The sequence below is a fragment of the Sinocyclocheilus grahami genome, unplaced genomic scaffold, assembly GCF_001515645.1.
Source record: "Sinocyclocheilus grahami isolate Dianchi unplaced genomic scaffold, SAMN03320097.WGS_v1.1 scaffold768.1, whole genome shotgun sequence".
Classification (NCBI taxonomy): Eukaryota; Metazoa; Chordata; class Actinopteri; order Cypriniformes; family Cyprinidae; genus Sinocyclocheilus; species Sinocyclocheilus grahami.
In genome coordinates this window covers 191,508-211,442 of record NW_015505947.1, presented here as the reverse complement: position 1 = coordinate 211,442, position 19,935 = coordinate 191,508, and the positions used below count along the sequence as shown (strand labels likewise).

The window sequence follows — 19,935 nt, the reverse complement described above, 5'->3', positions numbered from 1 at the left end:
CTAAGTGTACCAAACCCCGTAATGACGTTTGACCGCTCACATCTACAGTAATAATAAACCTGATAATTTGTGTAAAAGTAGCTGTTAGCCACTTCACAGTTGAATCTGATAAAACTCACATTTGGTAAATTAGGCTTATTGTCTTTTCTTCCAGGCAGTGTTAAGAAGCAGTGCAAGATCACATCTTCTGGAGTTAAATGAAAAGAAAAAAGCATCACCAATATATTTAAGGCCACCTCAATTTATTTATTGGCACTCTTGATCTAACATCTATTATTTCCATAAGCCGTAAGTTCACACGAACACATTTTTTTTGCCTTCCAATGTGCTGCGTTGTAATTGTTTTATGTAAACATGCAAAACAGATGTCTGCTTTTTATTATAAAAACCCTTTCTCAAGACATTCTTAAACATTCTGCTGTGTTGTTTTTGCATCTTTAAAGTCAAGAATGTGTTCTGTGTGAAATCCTAAAGGAACAGTACAGACATTTATATTTATAAAATAATAAAAGTGTACAAATCATTCCATGCAAAACACAAAGCCATGAGTTTTACATTGCTGGACTGTATTTTTTTTTTTTAACAAATTGATATCATTAAGATGACATCACACTAACACAATTTCAGCGAAATTTCGAGGGCAAAAAGGTTTATATATTTAGAAGTCACATTCAAACCAAGCAGTTCAAACACCAATGCAGCGATTTCACGTGACCAAATTAAATCTGCATGGGGAACCGTTTCACCCTCAAGCAAAACTCCCAATCTTACAGATTCCTATTGAAATGGCTGGATTTCACCAGCGAAATTTTGCAGGTGCAGTAAAAGTGACCGCACCTTTAATGGCTACTCATCAGACATGTTTTCATTTGTAATCTGTCAGCTTTGCTATGGAGCTTTTCCCACAGACTTGAGGATTGGGTACGTGCAAATGATTAGGACTGGGTAAATATGCAGGGTAGAGATCTGCTGAACAGGAAATATGTGTAACATGCTACATTTTCAGACTCTTACATTCAAAGATCTCCGCAGTCCACCTATGAGCTCTGTAACTGATAGGTTACATGATCACTGCATGCGCACTATAGTTCAGTCATTGTTTTTTTCTGACACCAGCTCCAAACAGTGTCAGCAGCTTTTTGGAGGTTGTTCAAACAACCTCACTTCCCTTTAAAAACACAGCACTAATATTTTTCAGCTGACAGCTGAATCAATATTATTGTAGGGAGAATCACTATCCACATCTGGTCCAAACTGAACATAAAGAAAATTTCCTTTTTAAAAATTTTATTTTTTTATTTTTTTTACAGTATATACTTTTAATATTCTTGTTGAAACCTGTCCTAGTATCCAAAGTCCTGATTTATAAGCATATGTTCTTGTTGATTCCTCTGGCAGAGACACCTCAGGACTGAATACAGGCCTTCTTCTGGTTACGCCTCCGCCCTCTCGGGCCTGAAAAGAAACAAAAGATGTCTGAAAAATCTGTCTGAAAAATCAAAATAGGGCTGTACGATTAATCTAAATAAAACTGATATGGCATAAATCATAAAGGCTGCAATTGAAATGATTCAATAGATGCAATGCATGTTTCAGAGTGAAGCGTGGCACTGCGTTCTTATACTTTTGCAGCATCTCAGTGTCGCTCCACTTGAGCACTTTAATGTTCATTTGGGAACACGACATGTGCCAATCATCTTCCCATACTTTCATGGTAAAACATTGGAAAATGAAGAAATGAAGATGGCCATAAATATTAGTATTGTAATTTTATAGTTTATTTATAGTAATGTTTATTTATAGTAACATAATAAAATAAAATATTTTATATATTATTCAACTCATATATTATATATTACTCAAATACTTTTTCTCAAACAATACTACAAGAGTAATATTTATTTTGTTGTTTTTTATTTAGTAATAATAACAGATAAATAGCAATAAATGAATGTTATTGCTATTATTAAATAGATATATTATCACACAATTTGGGTCAAATTGTGTAGCCCTACAAACAAGCAAACCTAGAATTGCTATCGCAGTTTTTATCCAAAAATCAGCATTTGATTTTTTCTCCAAAATGTGCAGCCCTAAATTAAAACATTGCACTTCTTGAAAATGCTGTACATGAGTATAGTCAGGATACATACCATCCTCGCCATCTGTGGCAATAGTCTGAAGAGAAACACTCCTTGGACCCATTTTGTTCTTCTTGAGTTTAAACTTGACCTGTGGTGGGTTCTCTATGAACTCAAATGTGTCTTCAACTTCACCAGTGCTGTCAGTCTCTGAGATCTTGCGAGGAGCAGGAGTAACGTGTTTGGAAGCATCTTCTTGCTCATTAATATGATTGGCCAACCAAGATGCTTCCTTGCAGTTGCTGGTAACCTTAGTGTCTGTATGACTGATCTGTTTTGCATCTGTGACGGGTTGTTTTGTGCTTTGATGGGTTGTTTTAGAGAGAGTGTCTGGACTCTGGTTGTTTGCTCTGCCTTTCAAGAAATGCCGGAAGGAAGAGCGCTGCTTTTTAGAACCAAACTGTGACAGCTTCTTCCCATCGCCCTTATTATCCTCTGTCCCATCTGGAGATGTAGGGGACTGTGGACGTACACTATCCCCATTGGTGTAGATTAATTTTTCCATGTTATTCACAGAGGCATGGTCAACATAGTCTCTCAGCTTAGAAAGATCCTGCAGGGAGCCAGTCACACCTAGACTGTTTCCAACGACTAAAGAGTACTTAGGATTATGGTATTTATGTGCAGGCACCTTTAGGTCAGCCTGTCTGGAGTCCCCTACAGAGATCTGGAAGCGTGACGTGGATACAGGAACTGTGAGTTTGTTGGGTTCCGCTGGCGTTTTCAACACAGGAACTGGCAGGGCCGGCTTACTGATGTGAAACTCCCGGTACAGGTCCACCTTATCAGACACAGCATACAGCTCTCTGAAGTCATTGTCGAAGAAGTCAACAACTTGTCCTGACATCACAGTGATTGTGTTGCGGCTCATCCTAGAGGAACTCCATGTAAAACTATAAAGATGGGAATAATACAGCAAATGTAATGATAAAAAGAGTGAACAAGCGTACCACAATGGTGGACAAAACTGCAAGACGTACTGTTTGGTCTGTATACGAACCTGTATGATCCAAACATCACTTTCTCGCCATCTACCAGCATGTACTTTGAACACAGTGATCCTGGCAGATGACCAAAGGACAGTGGCATGCCAGAGCCCCTCACGGTTCGCACACGCAGGTTCTGAAAGAGCAGAAAGAGAGAAAATATTGTTTAAAGCCGTGTGCACACTCCACAATTTTGCGGTCCAAGACACATTTTTGGGACTGTAAATCTCATTGAACACCAGTCATTCTGAAATGCCTCGGGCTGTCATCAAAATGTTTTTGCATAATTACTAATGAACAGTCTCACACAATTGTGTTCAATAACATCAGGCATCAGGCAAGTAATTCATTATGTAGGAAAAAAGTTACAGGCTTTCCTGGTTGCAGTAACTTTAACTGTAATCAATGATACTTTGAGACAGCTTCTCAGAAACGGAACATTTTGGGTCCATATAGTAAAATAATTACAATATGAAGAAACAAGAGGAGAACAGCAACTGATAACATTGGTGCATGTGAGAAAAATCTCTTATTATTTAGCTATCCATTTAAGTTATGATCAAAATTACCACAGGTTTGCTCTAAAGAATAAAGAAAGATAGGTTTTATCCAGCCAAAACTGACTCCAGAGTCCAGACTCACATGATTTTGTTAATGGAAAAATATTGCCAACATTAGCGCAAGGGCTTGCATTTCAATTATGCGTGTAAATGAGGATGTCAAAATAGACCCAGACCGGTTAAAACACCCAGTCATTTGTGACCAAAGTCTTAGCTAAGATCTATATTATACTGTCTGACATACAGTAAAAGATGCACAATCTTGGGTTCACAAACTTTTATCCAAGATCTCATTGGATAACAAAAGGTTGGAGTCACATTCAGAATTTTTTTTCCCCCAGTTGATGAACAATAAAACATTGACAGCCAGTCAGAATCCACCTGACTTTAAAGAGCTCGCGCATTAAAAGCAGCAGAAAACAAAACTGCCGTGCTTATAATAAATGTAATGTTCGGTAACACTTTATTTTAAGGTGTCCGTGTTACACATGTTACATGTACTTACTATTATAATAACAATTAATTATGCATAATCACATGCATGTAACCCTAAGCCAAACCCTAATCCTAAACCCTAACCATATAATAAATAACATGCAGTTAAGTAATATTACTCAGTACTTATATGTATAATTGCACTGTAACAAGGTCACTTTAAAATAAAGTGTAACCTAACGTTCTCGTCTGTTGGTGTGGATGATATAGATACTGTTATCTTTATAGCTATTGTTCTTGGTGTGAACAGACTCTTGGTATAAAGTGGGAAATCTGGATTTTACAAAAGGAATAAGGTGTCAGAGCAACACACATGGCATAGGCAAACATCCAAGGTGAAGTCGGTAGTGACACAGACACACAGAGGTGTAGCGATTTCATTTGCACACTGAGGACTCAAAAGAAAGGAATACTGTAGCGACAAAAGGACTTTGAGTACAAGGCTGGCATGGATGAGGAAAAAGCAGAAGCGTGAGAGATGAGAGCTCTCCACAACTCTCCTAAACGAGATCAAGTTGCCTTTTTTCGTAGTTCTGTTGAAATCTGCAGATCCTCTTTCAGGAAATAACAATGCTGAATTATCCAACTCTATTGCTCAGTGTAAAGTGTCAGATGAAAAGCCCTAGTGTCCTATATAAAACAATCCACATAGATAAGGCTTGTTGGCAGTGTATCTTAAAGAGATCGGCAGTATTTGGGGCAGTCTTGCGGAAAGTGCTGCGTTTCATTCGACAGCGCTGTTATGTGTGTGCACAGCGGACCAGGAAGTCAGTTGAACCCTGTGGCAACAGCTCCAGAATCATCCTGCGTTTCAAGTTGACACAGATCCCTTAAAGGTCAGCTGACAATCTGTTAACATGTGCGTTTGGGTGAGATATGGTAAGTCACGTGTTCATGTTTGACGACTTTTCCAGCAAAGCCTGATAAGGCACGTCTGACTATTGCTAACATACACACATTATGATGTTTTGATAACACGTGTCTTCACTTTCACTAGCATTGTGTGATCAAATAAAAGGGCAACAGGGATCATGTTGGTTTACTAATGGCTAATGTTAAGAAATAAAAATTGAATGGGGTTGAAGAACAGACACTGATTTTTACTTTCCCAACAAGGTAAAAGTTAAGTTTACAAAGTGTTGTTAAGATTACAATTGTTTATCTTTAAACTCCATGGACTTAACAGTCAAGTTTACCAGAATGTTTTTTTTATAATAATAATAATAATAATAATAATAACACAATTAATTGTACCTATAAAATGTGTTAAATAAAAATAATATATATAATATAATAAAATAAAACATAAAAAAAAATATAGATATAGAATTAATTTGATTATTTTGTAATTTGGTGTAAAATATGATCCTGACATTATTGTCAGATTCAGTGATATATTATCTATATCACTGAAATTCAATTTCAGTTTAAATTGATCACAATGAAAACTGAAGTCTATGTTACCAAAATATTTTGTATTGTGACGTTATGTAAGGGCAACTGAAAATCCTTGATCTCCAATTTGCATTGCCACAATGTATCCTGATGTTTTACTTTTACTTTCCCCATTATTTTCATTGATGATTCTTTTTGCTAAGATACATTTGAAGTATTTTTTGTATTAAAATCATAAATTAAAATCAGTACAACAAATACTACCATGATGCATAAATATTTCACAATGTTTTTAAATGTATTTTATTATGGTAATGAGATTTATTTTTCATTATGGAAATAAGAATAGAAGACATAAGAAATAAGAATTTTTTGTGCATAATTTTATTAATAATTTGTGCTTAACATAATGCCACAAAATAATTGCCATAAAATTGGTTTCATTTTTGTTTTATGCTAAACACAATTTCTTCAATTGTATCAGCCAATTGTTATCACTCACCCTCAGGTGCTGTGCAGAAATCTGCAGTCTGCTGCTCATGTCCAGGAAGTGCGGCAAGCCGTTCTCCTCCAGCAGCAAGTACACAGCCACCCCCCTCTTACTCGCAGCATCTAACAGATCCTGCAGGATCAGCAGGTCCGTCAACAAGTCCATGACCACTGCAACCAACTGAAAACCAAGTGAAACCAAACTGTGGTTAGAGCTTAGTTTATTCACTTAGCTTATCATTACATCTGCTTTGACTCTTTTTGCAGTGCAGTTTGTCTCAGTTTGAATGAACACGTGAAATATACAGTTGGTGAGATAACGCAGAGCAGACACTCCAGCAGACACATTAGCAATGAAAAAGTTCAACATGAGTCACAAGCTATTTATGAAACCAAGCAGTCAATCTGTGTCAAAGGGCACATATGTGTTATAAACCACACACCACAGTGTTTTAACAAATAAAATGCAAACTAGGTCAGCATAAAACTCATCATGACTTGGAAAAACAAGTTTAAATTTATTGAGTCAATTCAAAGCTCTAAAGGTTTTAAGGTTAGGCTTCAATCCCTTCTTCATCCTCACTGACTGGCACCTCAGAGCTATGTAAATAAAAATGAAGCAATTTGCATTAAAGAGAAAACACGGATAACAGCTGAACAGGAGTGTCTGTTGAATCACTTCTGATGACACAGATTCTGTTCTTCTGCTAAAGTCAAAAATATATTATGTTGTATTGATCATAAACTATTCTTCAGACAAGGAACTAATAACAATTTTAAGCTTCTTGCGCAAATTACAGTACAAGGAAATGTTATTTCTAACATTTCCAGACAAGCATGTTTCTATCAGTTCCTCAAGAGGAGGCACCGTCTGTTTCACATGACATCAAAGATACTGTATGTATGAGCGTCAGGATCCACCTGAATAATATGTTAATACAATGTCCTGTGGACATAGTCTAAGGCTAACATTGACACCTGATTTCCTGAAACTAAAATGAAACGCTCGTCAGCAATCGGCTCTGAACTTTTTAAAACACATCTAAATATCACCCAACTAAATATTACTGGACAGTAACTCAATAAATGTACCTAGAATGTGAACAGTATAAAATAAGAGTCTTCTGTTCTTCTAATAGATGAATAGTAAAGTCACAATTTAGTACAGTCTGAGTTGCTGTATAAAAGTAAATATACAGGAGTGTAACTACAAAACTAAACAAAACAAGGGCAGCACCTGTCAGAACGTCATTAACTCAGTTTGACAAGTGCATTTGAATAAGATTCATCGCTACCCACCAACAAATAAGTCTTATGGGTGTACTTATGGCGCAAAGAGATGTGACGACAGTGTGACGACCAGAACACACAAGTAAAATGTTTGTGTATCTACAATAAAATTAACCAGCTATATTTCATCCTGTATTAATTTTACTGCTACAAACAGAGATGGCTCATTAAAATCAGGTCCAAAGATTGTAATGATCTATGTATTATCTCATTGAGTTAGGGATGTATGACAGATTTACAAGACATTTGCGAGGAAACTAAATAAGGAGTTGCAATGAAATGTAGTAGCTCTTGAGTTAACATTTTTCATGAATGTTTATTACAGCTTTTGTATTAATTGAGGATTAGAGTACAGTACATGGAGGTGGACTGAAGGCAGCTGAAATGCTTTGTACCTGAAGTGTGTCATTATAACTTACCACTTGTGTGTAAATGACTCGAGGCCGGCAGTGTGATTGACACGGCACTTACAGACAAAACCCAAGGCTATACGAGGCTGATTTCCTGACTGATTATTACTTCACTCTTTTCACTGAAACTCATTCACAATGACATCATACTGCTCAAAAGTTTAGAGATATTTCTATACATACTACCTGATCTAACCAATGGCAAGACACCTCTGTTCTGTTTTTTTTGGGGGGAAACTGAGAACACAGTTTCTTTTTACTAGTTATTAATGTATTATTCTAATAACAATTCCATCGTTAGATTTAATAATTACTTCACATCAAAGTTGACATAAAAGTTGACAAAATTAAATGAATGTAGCAGTTCAGAATGTATTTGCTAATTATCAGTTTTGTAATGTATAGGTACTGTATACTATTTTAGATTTGAATTAAAAGTTAATTATCTTTTTGCAGTGTTTGTATTTATTTATTTTTATTCTTTTCATTTAAAGTTAAAATGAATGTGTCTGTTTCATATTGATTCGTATGACTAAAGACCAATGTTTAGTCAGGGTGATTTCCAAATAAGATCTCAGAGCTATTTCACAAATAAACAGCACTTCACCAAAATACCCACAGCCCCAGGGATCAGGCCTCGGCAGTTTCTGAAGAAATGTGTCTTCTTCAGCAAACAAAATCTGCTGAACTTCATTCTTAATATTTGAACTTTATTCGATTATTCCTTCTTCCATATTCCCACAACTTTATGGTAAAAAGACTGTTTTAAAACAAAACATTTTATTTGATTAAATGATGATCTTATGCTCAGAGCACATGACTGACAATTAACTTCAAAATATGTCATAATGACAGCCCCATATAAACCTACAGTAAAGCTGGCTTTGGCCGCATGCTTCATCATCATGTGAATCATACAACTGAAACCAATAAATCTATAAAACATCTTAAATATTACTTAGCGTAAGTCAGGACACATTACTTATTTCCTTAAAACGAACTATATATTTCTGTTACTACTTCTGATACTGAGACTAGTATCTATTTCAATACACATACATTTTTATTAGATACACGTATGAGACACAGACTTATAGCATTTATCCCAGCAGTAACATTTCACTAGTTACTTCACTGATGTTTCTGTCTGATAATAGTGGTCTAATAAAAACGTACTATTGACTATTCGATTACTACTAGGAAAACTAGATAATGAAAATCTCCTGGAAATGGACTAGTTACTACAGACACTATTGGAAAAGAGTTGAACTGGATGATGACATCACTGAATCATCAATGAACTGACCTTAATTGAAAAATTGACTGTTATTGTCCTCTTGCATTATTGACAAACTATTTTCCTGTCTGACACTGTAAAGCTGCTTTGACACAATCTGTATTGTGCCTCTGACCATCATGGCCTCCTAACAATCCCCATATCTACTGATTGGCTTCATCCCTCGGTCTCCTCTCCACCAATAAGCTGGTGTGTGGTGGGCGATCTGGCGCACTATGGCTGCAGTCGCATCATCCAGGTGGATGCTGCACACTGGTGGTGGATGCTGCGATACCCCGACAATGTAAAGCGCTCTGAGTGCCTAGAAAAGCGCTATATAAATGTAATGAATTATTATTATTGTATAAAGCACTATATAAATAAAGGTGACTTGACTAGTAACTAAGTACTGATACCTCAAAAATAGCTAGCATACTAGTATAACTTGAATAGCTACCAGCATCACACAAGTTAGAAATATTGTAATTTGTTTGACCTGTGCAAAACATTACAAATAGTAACCAGAAACAATGGGATAGTTACTTGTTGGTATACTACTGTACTCGTATATAATGCACACATATAATGACTAATTGAACAGATATAGGTCACTAAGTAGCCTACTAATGACTAATGAATAGTTATTAGTGGAATTTTCATTAATTACCTAATTATTATTGGAATACTTAGTTCTACTAGTTATTTAAAAAAGAACTAGTAACAAAAAATAGATACCATTTCGTAGTAGGAATAAGTGGTAGACGGCTGATCGCTTACCTTTGTGGATTCTTGAATGAGTCTGCGGACCACCTCTTTAATATGCGGACTGTTGGTTTTGGATGGGTGGGTGTAAACCGACACCCGAGTTACCCCTTTGTAATGGCCGTTGCTAGGCCAACCGATGTCTAGCGGAGGGATCTCCGTGTCAGACATGGTCGGCCAGTAGGTTGAGTGGACACCTGAGTCTTCACTCGTATCATGGGGCGACCGTGAGCAGCAGGTGTCCGAGTCACTGTCATATTCCTGGAAGGTGTCCCGCATCCATTTGATTTCCCTTGCGGAGAGAAAGTCTTTAATGTTATCCTCTTTGAGGCGCATCTTGAACGCGCCATCCCCGTTCTTCAAGAGCTGCTCGAGCGCGGCCCGCTGCTCCTCGCTGTAGTAAAACTCCGGCTTGGACTCCGGTATTTTCACGTTAACATATTCATCGTCCATGCATACTAGCTGAGACTCAGCCATGGCAGCTGTGCTCCCGGAAACAACGGTTCACCTGCGTGACTCCAGCCAGAACGCTCAGCACACCTGTACCTGTTTGAGTGGTTGGTTGAGGTGTTTCTGAGCGAGATTGAGGAGAATGGTTGGGCGGAGCTTCGGTAGAGCGGTAGGCGGGGATTCAGCGCTCTGTACCGGAGTCTGTACGCCGGTTCTTGTGAATTGAATTGATGACACTTGTTTAATTTAAAATAAACACGGATGAAACCGTCATGGTAGTTTCCTTGACTGACGCCAACCAAAATAGTAAATAAAGGAATACAACTACCAGAAAACAAATAAACAAATACTAATAATAAAATAATTAAAAATGAAAGTTTACTTTTTTATTTATGTCCTGTTATAGTTTACATGTAACTTTATTTCCTCCGTGTTACACGGAAAATACAAATTAAGTCCTTCAGGTTTGAAACAACATGACGGTGATTAAATGATGGCGGGTTGAACAATTCCTTTGAAGATATCACTTGACACAGAAAGATTTATTCAAGTCCTTTACCGCTGTTATTACCATATTTGCCATCCCTATTTTTCATCTTGTATAACAAAACACTAATCATACCTCTTCTGCCTGTGCCATGGGTCTTGACAACTGACATTTGTTAAAAACGTCTCTTTTTAATACAAAAATTGGTACAGTAACATAAAATCTTTGCTTACTGTAACACTGTATCTTGTCTTAGTGTGTCCTACTGAAGATCTTAAAATATAAACATGAACTGAAGGGTCATTGTATGGGCTATGTACTGTATAATTCAGCAGTTCATATAAGAGAAATGTCTAATCATTATGAGAATTTGACACATAAGGGAAATGGTATAGTTCATTCTTCGTACCATATTTGTGAAATTGAAAACAAAAAAATGGTTATGTATATGAAAAAGAGAAGCAACAAAGAGCTTCATGAGTCTTTTTCTCACTTCTCCTCAACAGTTCTGCAGCCAGTTTTATAAAAAGTCATTTGAAAATAATCGACCAGTCCATACATTATTGACAGGCATTTGGTAAGAGAATGATAGATTTGACTCTTATTATAGTGATTCCACACCTCTGAGCAATCAGAAGACTTTAGATCTGTTCTGTGTAATTGGCAGGGAAAAGACCAGTCCTGCCGCGCAATCGACCTTTCCACCATGACACATCAGAACGGTCCAGTACGTCAATGATGTCACCGGAACTGAAGCCCAACTCGTCATCTTCCTCTGCTGTGAAGTCATACATTGCCATCACCTGTATGGTTGACCTCTAAAACACACACACACACACACACACACACAATAAATGGTCAGTATAATAAAATGTACTAATATCCTTCTGAATTTTGTTCCTTAATGTTCCTAAATGGCTGGTTCCTATATATCTTTTTTTTAATACTGAGGACATTAAAGTAAAATCTGCATTTTACTGATTTTACTAATGTATATGGATAGACTACCAATAAATATTAGTAAATAAATAACCATATATAGCCATTTAAAGGTGCAGTGTGTAATTTCTGTGCATCATAAAAAGGAATTGCAAAAAAAAAAAAGTTTACAAACAAGTTTCTTGAAGACCCTCACATTCTATTGGCTGAACAAACAGATAGTTCAGCCCCCATACTCAAGCCATTGGTTAGTTGTCTCAGCATATAAATGGTGTTCAAGTCCTCTTGGGAAGTTCATATTTATGAGTTGGCAAGTCGTAATTGTGATGTCAGGTGCATTCAAGTCACTTTGGTCGGAGCAAGATGGCGATGTACATTTTCTACATAAAATTTAATTTTAAAATCTACATCTACAAAATAATGAATAAAGAATGTGCTTCGGTGTGTTTTTACGGTTTTCTATTTTTATTCATTTTATGACGTTGCTTTAAACTGAATCGTTATATATTCTATTGTAATTGTACAATACTATTGTGTTTTGTAGATGCAACTTAGATTCAGAAAATTCAGTTTCCCATTCGTAATTACAACTTTGTGGTGGCGCTCATGTGTGATCAGCTTGTAAATACGATCTTTCCCGACTTGACTTGAACGCACCATAACATAGGATAGTAAAGTATTTTAACCTCGAAAAATATTACAAACATCACCTTTAAAAAAAAAAGAAAGAAGTTCACACAAGATTTAAAGGGGTCATATGATGCTTTTTTAAAGATAATTATTTTGTGTATTTGGTGTAACAGAATATGTTGACATTCTTTAATGGTAAAAAAAACACATTATTTTTCAAATACTGTACATTATTGTAGGTCCTCTATGCCCCGCCTCTCTCAAATGCTTCGTTTTCTACAAAGTCCCTCCTTCCGACAAGCGGAGTCTGCTCTGATTGGCCAGCTGACCCAGTGCATTGTGATTGGCTGAACACCGCAAGCACTCGTCGGAAATGTAACGACCCTTACCATAATCACGAGCGTCATCTTTCAAAATAAATGTAAAGACAGTAAATAATGTCATTAGTTTTACCATCAGTTCAAGCCCGAAAGGGGAACAGAGTCGCGTGACAGACACAGTGATGAAGCTGGTATGTGTGCAGTAAACACACGATGCGCAAAACTCCGCATTTGAACAGTCAATAGCAAATACTTAAACTAATAACAAAACAGTAGCTGATTCAGAAGCGCCAGATTGTCATAGCAAAGTCAGAATGACCTCCTCTCCTAGGTTCACGAAACGGTCGTCCATAAAATGCATTGCTGTTCTGTTGTAAGTCATCTTAAAGATTCCTAAATGCATCTACTTTCGGAAGGCCAAATAAAGTGCTTTTGCTTTCGCCTAGAAACACACAGCGTCTCCCTGACATGCTGCTTCAACACTAACTGCGGTTACTGAAACCACGCCTTCTTTCTTTGCGTGCACATTTGGGCGCATTATGCTAATATTTCCACATAGTGAGGTAGATATGTGGGGCGTGTTAGGACGAGCCGTTTTAGGGGGGCATGGCAGAGTCTTAACTTTGATAAAGAATATCTCTTTGGTTTTGAGACTTTAGTCTTTGCAACTTCAGGGATCTTATCTATGCACAATCAGCTTGTAACACTCCAAAGAGAAAGGAAAACTTGAAATCGCATCATATGACCCCTTTAAATACAGTCTTGTGTGATGACACTCTTGACAGCTCATGAGACAGTTTCTGAGAATTTCTGGTGTCATACCGGAGCAGGCAAAGTTTCAGAGGTTCGCCGAGGGGCTGGGCTGTTCCTCCCTTGGTGTCCCACAGTGTTAGCTTTATCCTCAACACTTCCTCTCTTACTCTGAGAAAAGAGCAGTTATATTTATCAATATATATATTATTAGAAAATTAAATGCAATACATATTTTATATTGTATTTTACACAATATTTTATATTTAAAATAATTAGTTTTAATGTGTTTTAATAATCAGTTTTTGCAAGACTATAGGAACAGTTGGTTAGTTGAATGGAATAGAGGCTAATGTACTTCAATATGAATGACAGCTTTTCAATAATTCAGCAAGGTTTTTCAGTTTTAAATGCATGCACAGATGGGCTTGAATATGACTGTTGACATGCTCGTACCTTCTGGTTGTGACTCTGATCTGTTGTGTTGCGGTGTTGTGATGAGGTTGGGGGACCGCCATAACCACCACCTGGGGAAGGCCGAACGTCAGGTTGACTCCTTAACTGAAAATGAGGACCATTTATTGATTTTATTAATATTATTCATCTCCTGTACACATACTCTAAGCTTCATCCACATTTAAAAGCCATGTTTGACAGAATCGGCTCATAGTGCATTGAAAAAATCTTAAATTTTAAATTAAAATTTTCACCACAGAGCCTTACTTTTTGATTTTCTTACATCAGCTGTCTCTTGAAAACAAGAGAAATCAGCAGATAAATGAGTTCAGAGACAGCAAAAAGAACGTTTAATGATTAGGTGTGTCTTCATGGAGTTGAGATTAAGTATAAACAGTAACCTGGAAGATTAAGAGCAAACTGTATTTATGGATTTAAATCTAGAGATTATTTACAGGTGGAGGTGCTCGTGGCTCATTTCCACTTCCGTCACTAAGGAAGATCTCCCTCTGCTTGGATATGGAGGTGGTCTTGTAGAACTCTACAAGCTTGTTTAGAGAGGTAAACTTGTCCGTCCACAAGTAGTACTGGCCCGATTTATCCTTCATAACTTTAAAATGCTGTACATCATACTCGTGTCTGTGAGCAGTGAAAAAAACAAAACATAGTGAGATATAAATAAATGAACGTGAGAAAAACGAAACCTAACTGTTCACACTTACCGTATTGACCCGAATATAAGACGATGTATTTTTCTTGGAAATACATCTGAAAAAACGCGGTCGTCTTATATTCAGGGTCTAGACTTTGATATGTCAATAATACACCCCAACAATAGGTGGCGCCAAATACGCATAAAACGAGTGTGCCATGAACTACGTAATGTAATGCGTGTTGTAAAGATCGCGAGTAAAAACAAAAGAGAAAGATAACCTTACAGCTGCATGAGTCGTGACTGTCACGTTACCCTGATGGGACCAAACTCCCTTTGTGATTTTAAAACGTAAGACAGTACCCAGATTTGAAGACTACAGTATGATTTAACTTCTACTCTTAATAAGATTTTGGTAGGCTACTATTAGATGGATAGCCTAAATGTCCTAATTCAGATGGGCTACCTGTTTTTTATTTTATTTTATTTTTTTTAAGTGTATATTTTTTTAATGTGATTGTTGGTACATTTTACCAGTTTTTACCATACTTTCAAAACAAAAAATAAAATAGGAAAAATATGCAATATGAAAATAATTGAAGACAAAATGGGTTTTACTGAGAAAAAACAAGATCTGGCTTTTAAAAAGCCTTTTTCCAAAAGGTACATCTGGAAAAAGGGTCTATAATCAGGGTCGTCTTATATTCGAGCCAATATGGTATTTCTACGGCAGGCTGATATATAAAAAATAAACTCACTTATAAAAAGCTATGCAGTCATTTAGCAGAAGCTTCTAACTTATTCGAGTTTGAATACCAGCCCTCAGGACATATTAATGTCCAGCAATTTTTTATGAACTGCCACTAACAAAAGCTTGCACAACCCACTTTCTGCACTAGAGGGAACCCTCGCTCATTTTCTCTCTCTCTCAGTCTTACACAGTGCATTCAGTTTGGACCTACTGTATAGGTGATTTATGAGAGGATAGCTGAACCAAATGGACTGTCTGACTGCTGTAATAAGATGGATGTTATTGATGCATTATTGATGGAGTGTTTCCATAGGCCAGATTCAGTGTGTGTGTGGGCCGTGATGGCTCAGGTGTGAGGCTCTAGTCTATGAGGATCTTTCAGCCTCATGGCTTAAAAAGACTGACATGACAACTTGTGGGATTACAGAATCACTGCATTTTAAGGGTGGCCTTCATGGGCCAGCTGAAATACTAACACTAGCCTAACAAGACTGTGACCTTAACACATTTTGTGTTTTATTTTATTTTTTCTGCAGAACACAAAATAAGATATTTTTTAGAGTATAGATAAACAAACATTTTTGGTTACCATTGACTTCTATTATAATGACAAACAATGCCAAATACAGAATTTCAATTTTGGGTGAACTATGCCTTTAAGCAATCACACAGGCAAAATCAAAATCTGCAATCCTAATATAAATCTACTAAATCCATTCTCTCCTCATTTTTGTTACCTGACTGAGATGGAGAAGTCTCCAGGGGAACTCTGGCTGCCACGGATCAGGAAAGTGCCCACCTCTCGGGACATGAGGATCTCCTCAGCCGAGCCACGACTGGCATTCTCTTTGTACCAGCTGTAGAAAATTTGGAATCCAAATACACTTGTGTGCTTTAGAACTTTTACTCTCTCTCTTGCTCTGTCTTTATCTATTTACAATAGCCCACAATATTAACTACTACATGCTTACAGGTTTTTTGCATGTGGTAAAAAACAAACAAACATAAATATCACAAGCATGAGCTCACCTCAGCGTTTGCATGTCAACATAGTTTTTAGGTATGAAGCCCTCATGACCATGTAGCTCTGCTTTGAACCATTCGTCTTGAGATCCCAGGATCTGTTTAGAGTAATATATGGTGAAAGGATTATAAGCCCATTTCTTAGATCACCCAAAAATGAAAATTAGCCCATAAATTCTAGGTGTCATCCTAGGTGTATATGACTTCCTTCTTTCAGATGAATCCAATCGGAGTTATATAAAAAATTGTCTTTGATCTTTCAAGCTGTTTAATGCCACTCAGTGGGTGTTACATGCATCAGTCCAAAAGAAGTTAAATAAAAAGCATCCATCCATTAAAAAGAAAAGTGTCTCACATGGCTCTGGGGGGGTGAACAAAGGCCTCCTCTAGCGAATCGATGTGTTTTTGTAAGAAAAATATCCATATTCAAAATTTAATAATCACTTTAATGTAGCTTGCGCTCACTGTTGTACACTGGAAGCAGCTCCGGGCGGATGACGTATGAGTCGGAGGATTCCGATATAAGCCAAGAGGAGACTGGTTTTCCTTTGCTAAAGTAAGGAAACTTTGCTTCCTTTGCTCCTGTTAACAAACGTTGGTTTTCACGAGACTCACTGGTGCATGCGCAGCGCTGAACTCATACGTCATCTGCCTGGAGCTGCTTCCGTGAACAACTTTTGTCGCAAGCTACATTAAAGTGATTATTATGTTTTGAATATGGATATTTTCTTACAAAAACGCATCGATTCGCTACAGGAGGCCTTTGTTCACCCCCCGGAGCCGTGTGAGACACTTTTCTTTTTAATGGATGGGCGCTTTTTATTTAACTTCTTTTGGACTGATGCATTCAACACCCGCTAAGTGGCATTAAACAGTTTGAAAGATCAAAGACAATTTTTTTTATATAACTCTGACTGGATTCGTCTAAAAGAAGAAAGTCATATACACCTAGGATGACTTGAGGGCGAGTAATTTATGGGCTAATTTTCATTTTTGGGTGAACTAACCCTTTAAGCCCTCAAAAAAAGGTATATCTATAATAGGTCAATATATATTATGAGATTAAAAGTCATAATTGTGACATGAAAAGATTAAATTATGATTTCAAAATAATTAGATAAAACTTAAATGACTTAAAAAGCTGAAACTATGAGATGAGATAAAAAGTCATAATTACAGGTGCATCTCAATAAATTAGAATCGTGGAAAAGTTCATTTATTTCAGTAATTCAACTCAAATTGTGAAACTTGTGTATTAAATCAATTCAATGCACACAGACTGAATTAGTTTAAGTCTTTGGTTCTTTTAATTGTGATGATTTTGGCTCACATTTAACAAAAACCCACCAATTCACTATCTCATCAAATTAGAATACTTCATAAGACCAATAAAAAACATATTTTTAGTAGTGTCAGTGATTGTCTTCTGGACAACTGTCAGATCAGCAGTCTTCCCCATGCTTGTGTAGCCTAGTGAACCAAACTGAGAGGCCATTTTGAAGGCTCAGGAAACCTTTGCAGGTGTTTTGAGTTGATTAGCTGATTGGCATGTCACCATATTCTAATTTGTTGAGATAGTGAATTGGTGGGTTTTTGTTAAATGTGAGCCAAAATCATCACAATTAAAAGAACCAAAGACTTAAACTACTTCAGTCTGTGTGCATTAAATTTATTTCATACATAAGTTTTACAATTTGAGTTGAATTACTGAAATAAATGAACTTTTCCACGGCATTCTAATTTATTGAGATGCACCTGTATATATAACAAAAATAATTATACAATTGTGAGTATGAGTATGTATAACATATAATACAATATTCAAGGATTAACACATTAAAGGTTATATCACAATACATTATCTTTGCCCAATGCACTGGCACTAGCGTAACTGTTGTAGTCAGGCGTGGTAGAGCAGCACTCAAAAGATTGTTTCAATTTTCACCCCCCTGCTTGATAGCTTTGCACCTACATTTGTGTTTAAAAACCTCTTAAACTTTACAAAGACATCTTAAATGCCTCATTTTCTTATCAGTCATGGAGCATCCCAAGAATTTTATAAACCCATATTCAGCAAGTAATGTTTTTCTTTCTGCGATGTTTCCAAGAAATATAGCTGGACTTGTCTTATAAGTGCAAATACTTGTTTTTACTGTTTCCTCTGTACACTTTCCATTTTTTTGCAAGCATCTGTAACGCTTTTCATGTGGTGGTCAATGCAAAAGTAAGTGATTGTGCATTCGAGTACTCTATCACTCACCTTCAGAATGTCTCCTTTCCGGAAGCTGAGCTCATCTTCTGCTTTGCCATTGAAGTCATACTTTCCTCTGGCCTCCATGGTGAAATACTGAAAGGTTGAACGAAGGGGAGGGTCAAGCTGCCATAAATGGGAAGAGATATAAAAAGGTTCCATGTTTGAGAAACCAGGGTGATAAAATGAAGAAAATTAAGAGTAAATGTGTTAACACCTGCTGATGTTCTAGATAAGCAAAAGCGAGCGGCTGTGGTTAGCTGGCTAGTGACAATTGTATGCATTGCAAAAGTGTGCTTTTACTAAAGTTGGTTCAAAATAAAGCTACTCAGTACTTTTCCTATTTCAAGTTTTGACCACTCACAAAAAAAGGTTTTAATAGGGCCAATTAATGTATTATTAACCCATAATTGTGAAAGAAGAGGTCACATCTTACTATAATACACTGTCTATGATCTGAGGATGTTGAGACACTTGTTTAACTCGTTTCAAGAGTCCATCACACCTCCACCTAGAGAAAACACAGAAACGGGCAAACATTAACAAACTAAAATGAATGGAAGACCATATGTAGTCCACATGAATGTGCCCTATTGTATATTCCAGGTCTTCTGAAGTCAAACGATACCTTTTGAGTGGGAAACAGTCATTATTTACTGATTTTTATTTAAGCTTTTTAATCTTTTCTTGGCGAGAACTAACTCTTTAAGTCTTTCCATCATAAACACAAAACTCCCCCCTTTATCTTTGCATGGGAGTTATTCTTTAAGAGAATGTTTTTAATCAAGTTGGTTGATGATCATTTTAACCAGATTGGTTGAGAAGTTTAAAGGTCCTCTCTGTTCTCCTCTGAATTGGGCTTTTCAGAGTGAAGAGGAGAGGAAAGGAAGGGATGCTGGTAATCAGGATCATTTCCATTAGGATCAGGAGGAAGGAGAGCTGCACAAACAGCAGAGGAGGAAATGCAGATTAAATTATATTTAATTACTACAGTATGATGCATGGCCTTGCCCATCCTCCATTTGAGATGGTGACTGTGCAAGAGAAAACACATGGGTAACCAAGAAATGTGGCTTTGGCTCCCTATAAGAGGAACTTTGCAGAAGTAAACAAACTTTTAACCCTTCATCAACTTTTAACCGTTAGTTGAACACAGGTTCATAGGGGATGTTTAAAGTTTCCTATCTTATACACTTACTTATCGTTATTCACCAATAATGATCTAATCTGCTGCTGTGGACTATTGTTCTAGTACTTTTATGGACTTTTTTTTTGTCATTTTTGAAAGTCGACAACCCCGTCATCATCCATCATCCATGTGTGAATAGTGCGAATAGCCTGACTTTTCTTTTAAATGGTTTACTAAACTGTTATTTTTGGTGAACTATCCCCTTAAGTTTCACTATATATACAGTATATATA

General features: G+C 36.7%; 2 protein-coding genes across 4 annotated transcripts in view; both read right to left on the bottom strand.

Moving 5' to 3' along the window:
• Window positions 1–1,318: 1,318 nt before the first annotated feature.
• LOC107561349 (protein FAM83F-like) lies at window positions 1,319–10,520 on the bottom strand. Its single transcript, XM_016245776.1, has 5 exons — window positions 9,820–10,520; window positions 6,080–6,247; window positions 3,142–3,263; window positions 2,154–3,034; window positions 1,319–1,455 (listed from the first exon to the last, which is right to left on the bottom strand). Exons 1-5 carry the CDS (start codon window positions 10,279–10,281, stop codon window positions 1,406–1,408), a joined length of 1,683 nt encoding a protein of 560 aa, XP_016101262.1. The 5' UTR covers window positions 10,282–10,520; the 3' UTR covers window positions 1,319–1,405.
• A 653-nt stretch (window positions 10,521–11,173) lies between these two features.
• grap2a (GRB2 related adaptor protein 2a) overlaps window positions 11,174–19,935 on the bottom strand; it is a 15,427-nt gene continuing 6,665 nt past the window's right edge. For 2 of the 3 annotated variants that reach the window (XM_016245779.1, XM_016245778.1), the window contains exons 2-9: window positions 18,950–19,024; window positions 18,523–18,639; window positions 16,269–16,360; window positions 15,977–16,096; window positions 14,292–14,475; window positions 13,837–13,941; window positions 13,453–13,551; window positions 11,174–11,559 (exon numbers count right to left, since the gene is read on the bottom strand). In XM_016245779.1, coding sequence (XP_016101265.1) covers window positions 11,383–11,559; window positions 13,453–13,551; window positions 13,837–13,941; window positions 14,292–14,475; window positions 15,977–16,096; window positions 16,269–16,360; window positions 18,523–18,600 — 855 coding nt within the window. In that variant the 5' untranslated portion in view covers window positions 18,601–18,639; window positions 18,950–19,024 and the 3' untranslated portion in view covers window positions 11,174–11,382. The remainder of the gene's footprint in view (window positions 11,560–13,452; window positions 13,552–13,836; window positions 13,942–14,291; window positions 14,476–15,976; window positions 16,097–16,268; window positions 16,361–18,522; window positions 18,640–18,949; window positions 19,025–19,935) is intronic. The other variant, XM_016245780.1, reaches the window with a different exon arrangement.

Bases quoted from the DNA above. Each gene is read 5' to 3' on its own strand.
- LOC107561349 (XM_016245776.1), bottom strand. From the start codon at position 10,281: ATGGCTGAGTCTCAGCTAGTATGCATGGACGATGAATATGTTAACGTG. The intron at 3,264-6,079 runs GTGAGTGATAAC...CTGCTCTTTCAG, and splicing joins TTTCTGCACAGCACCTGAGG to AACCTGCGTGTGCGAACCGT. The intron at 1,456-2,153 runs GTATGTATCCTG...GTTTCTTTTCAG, and splicing joins TGCCACAGATGGCGAGGATG to GCCCGAGAGGGCGGAGGCGT.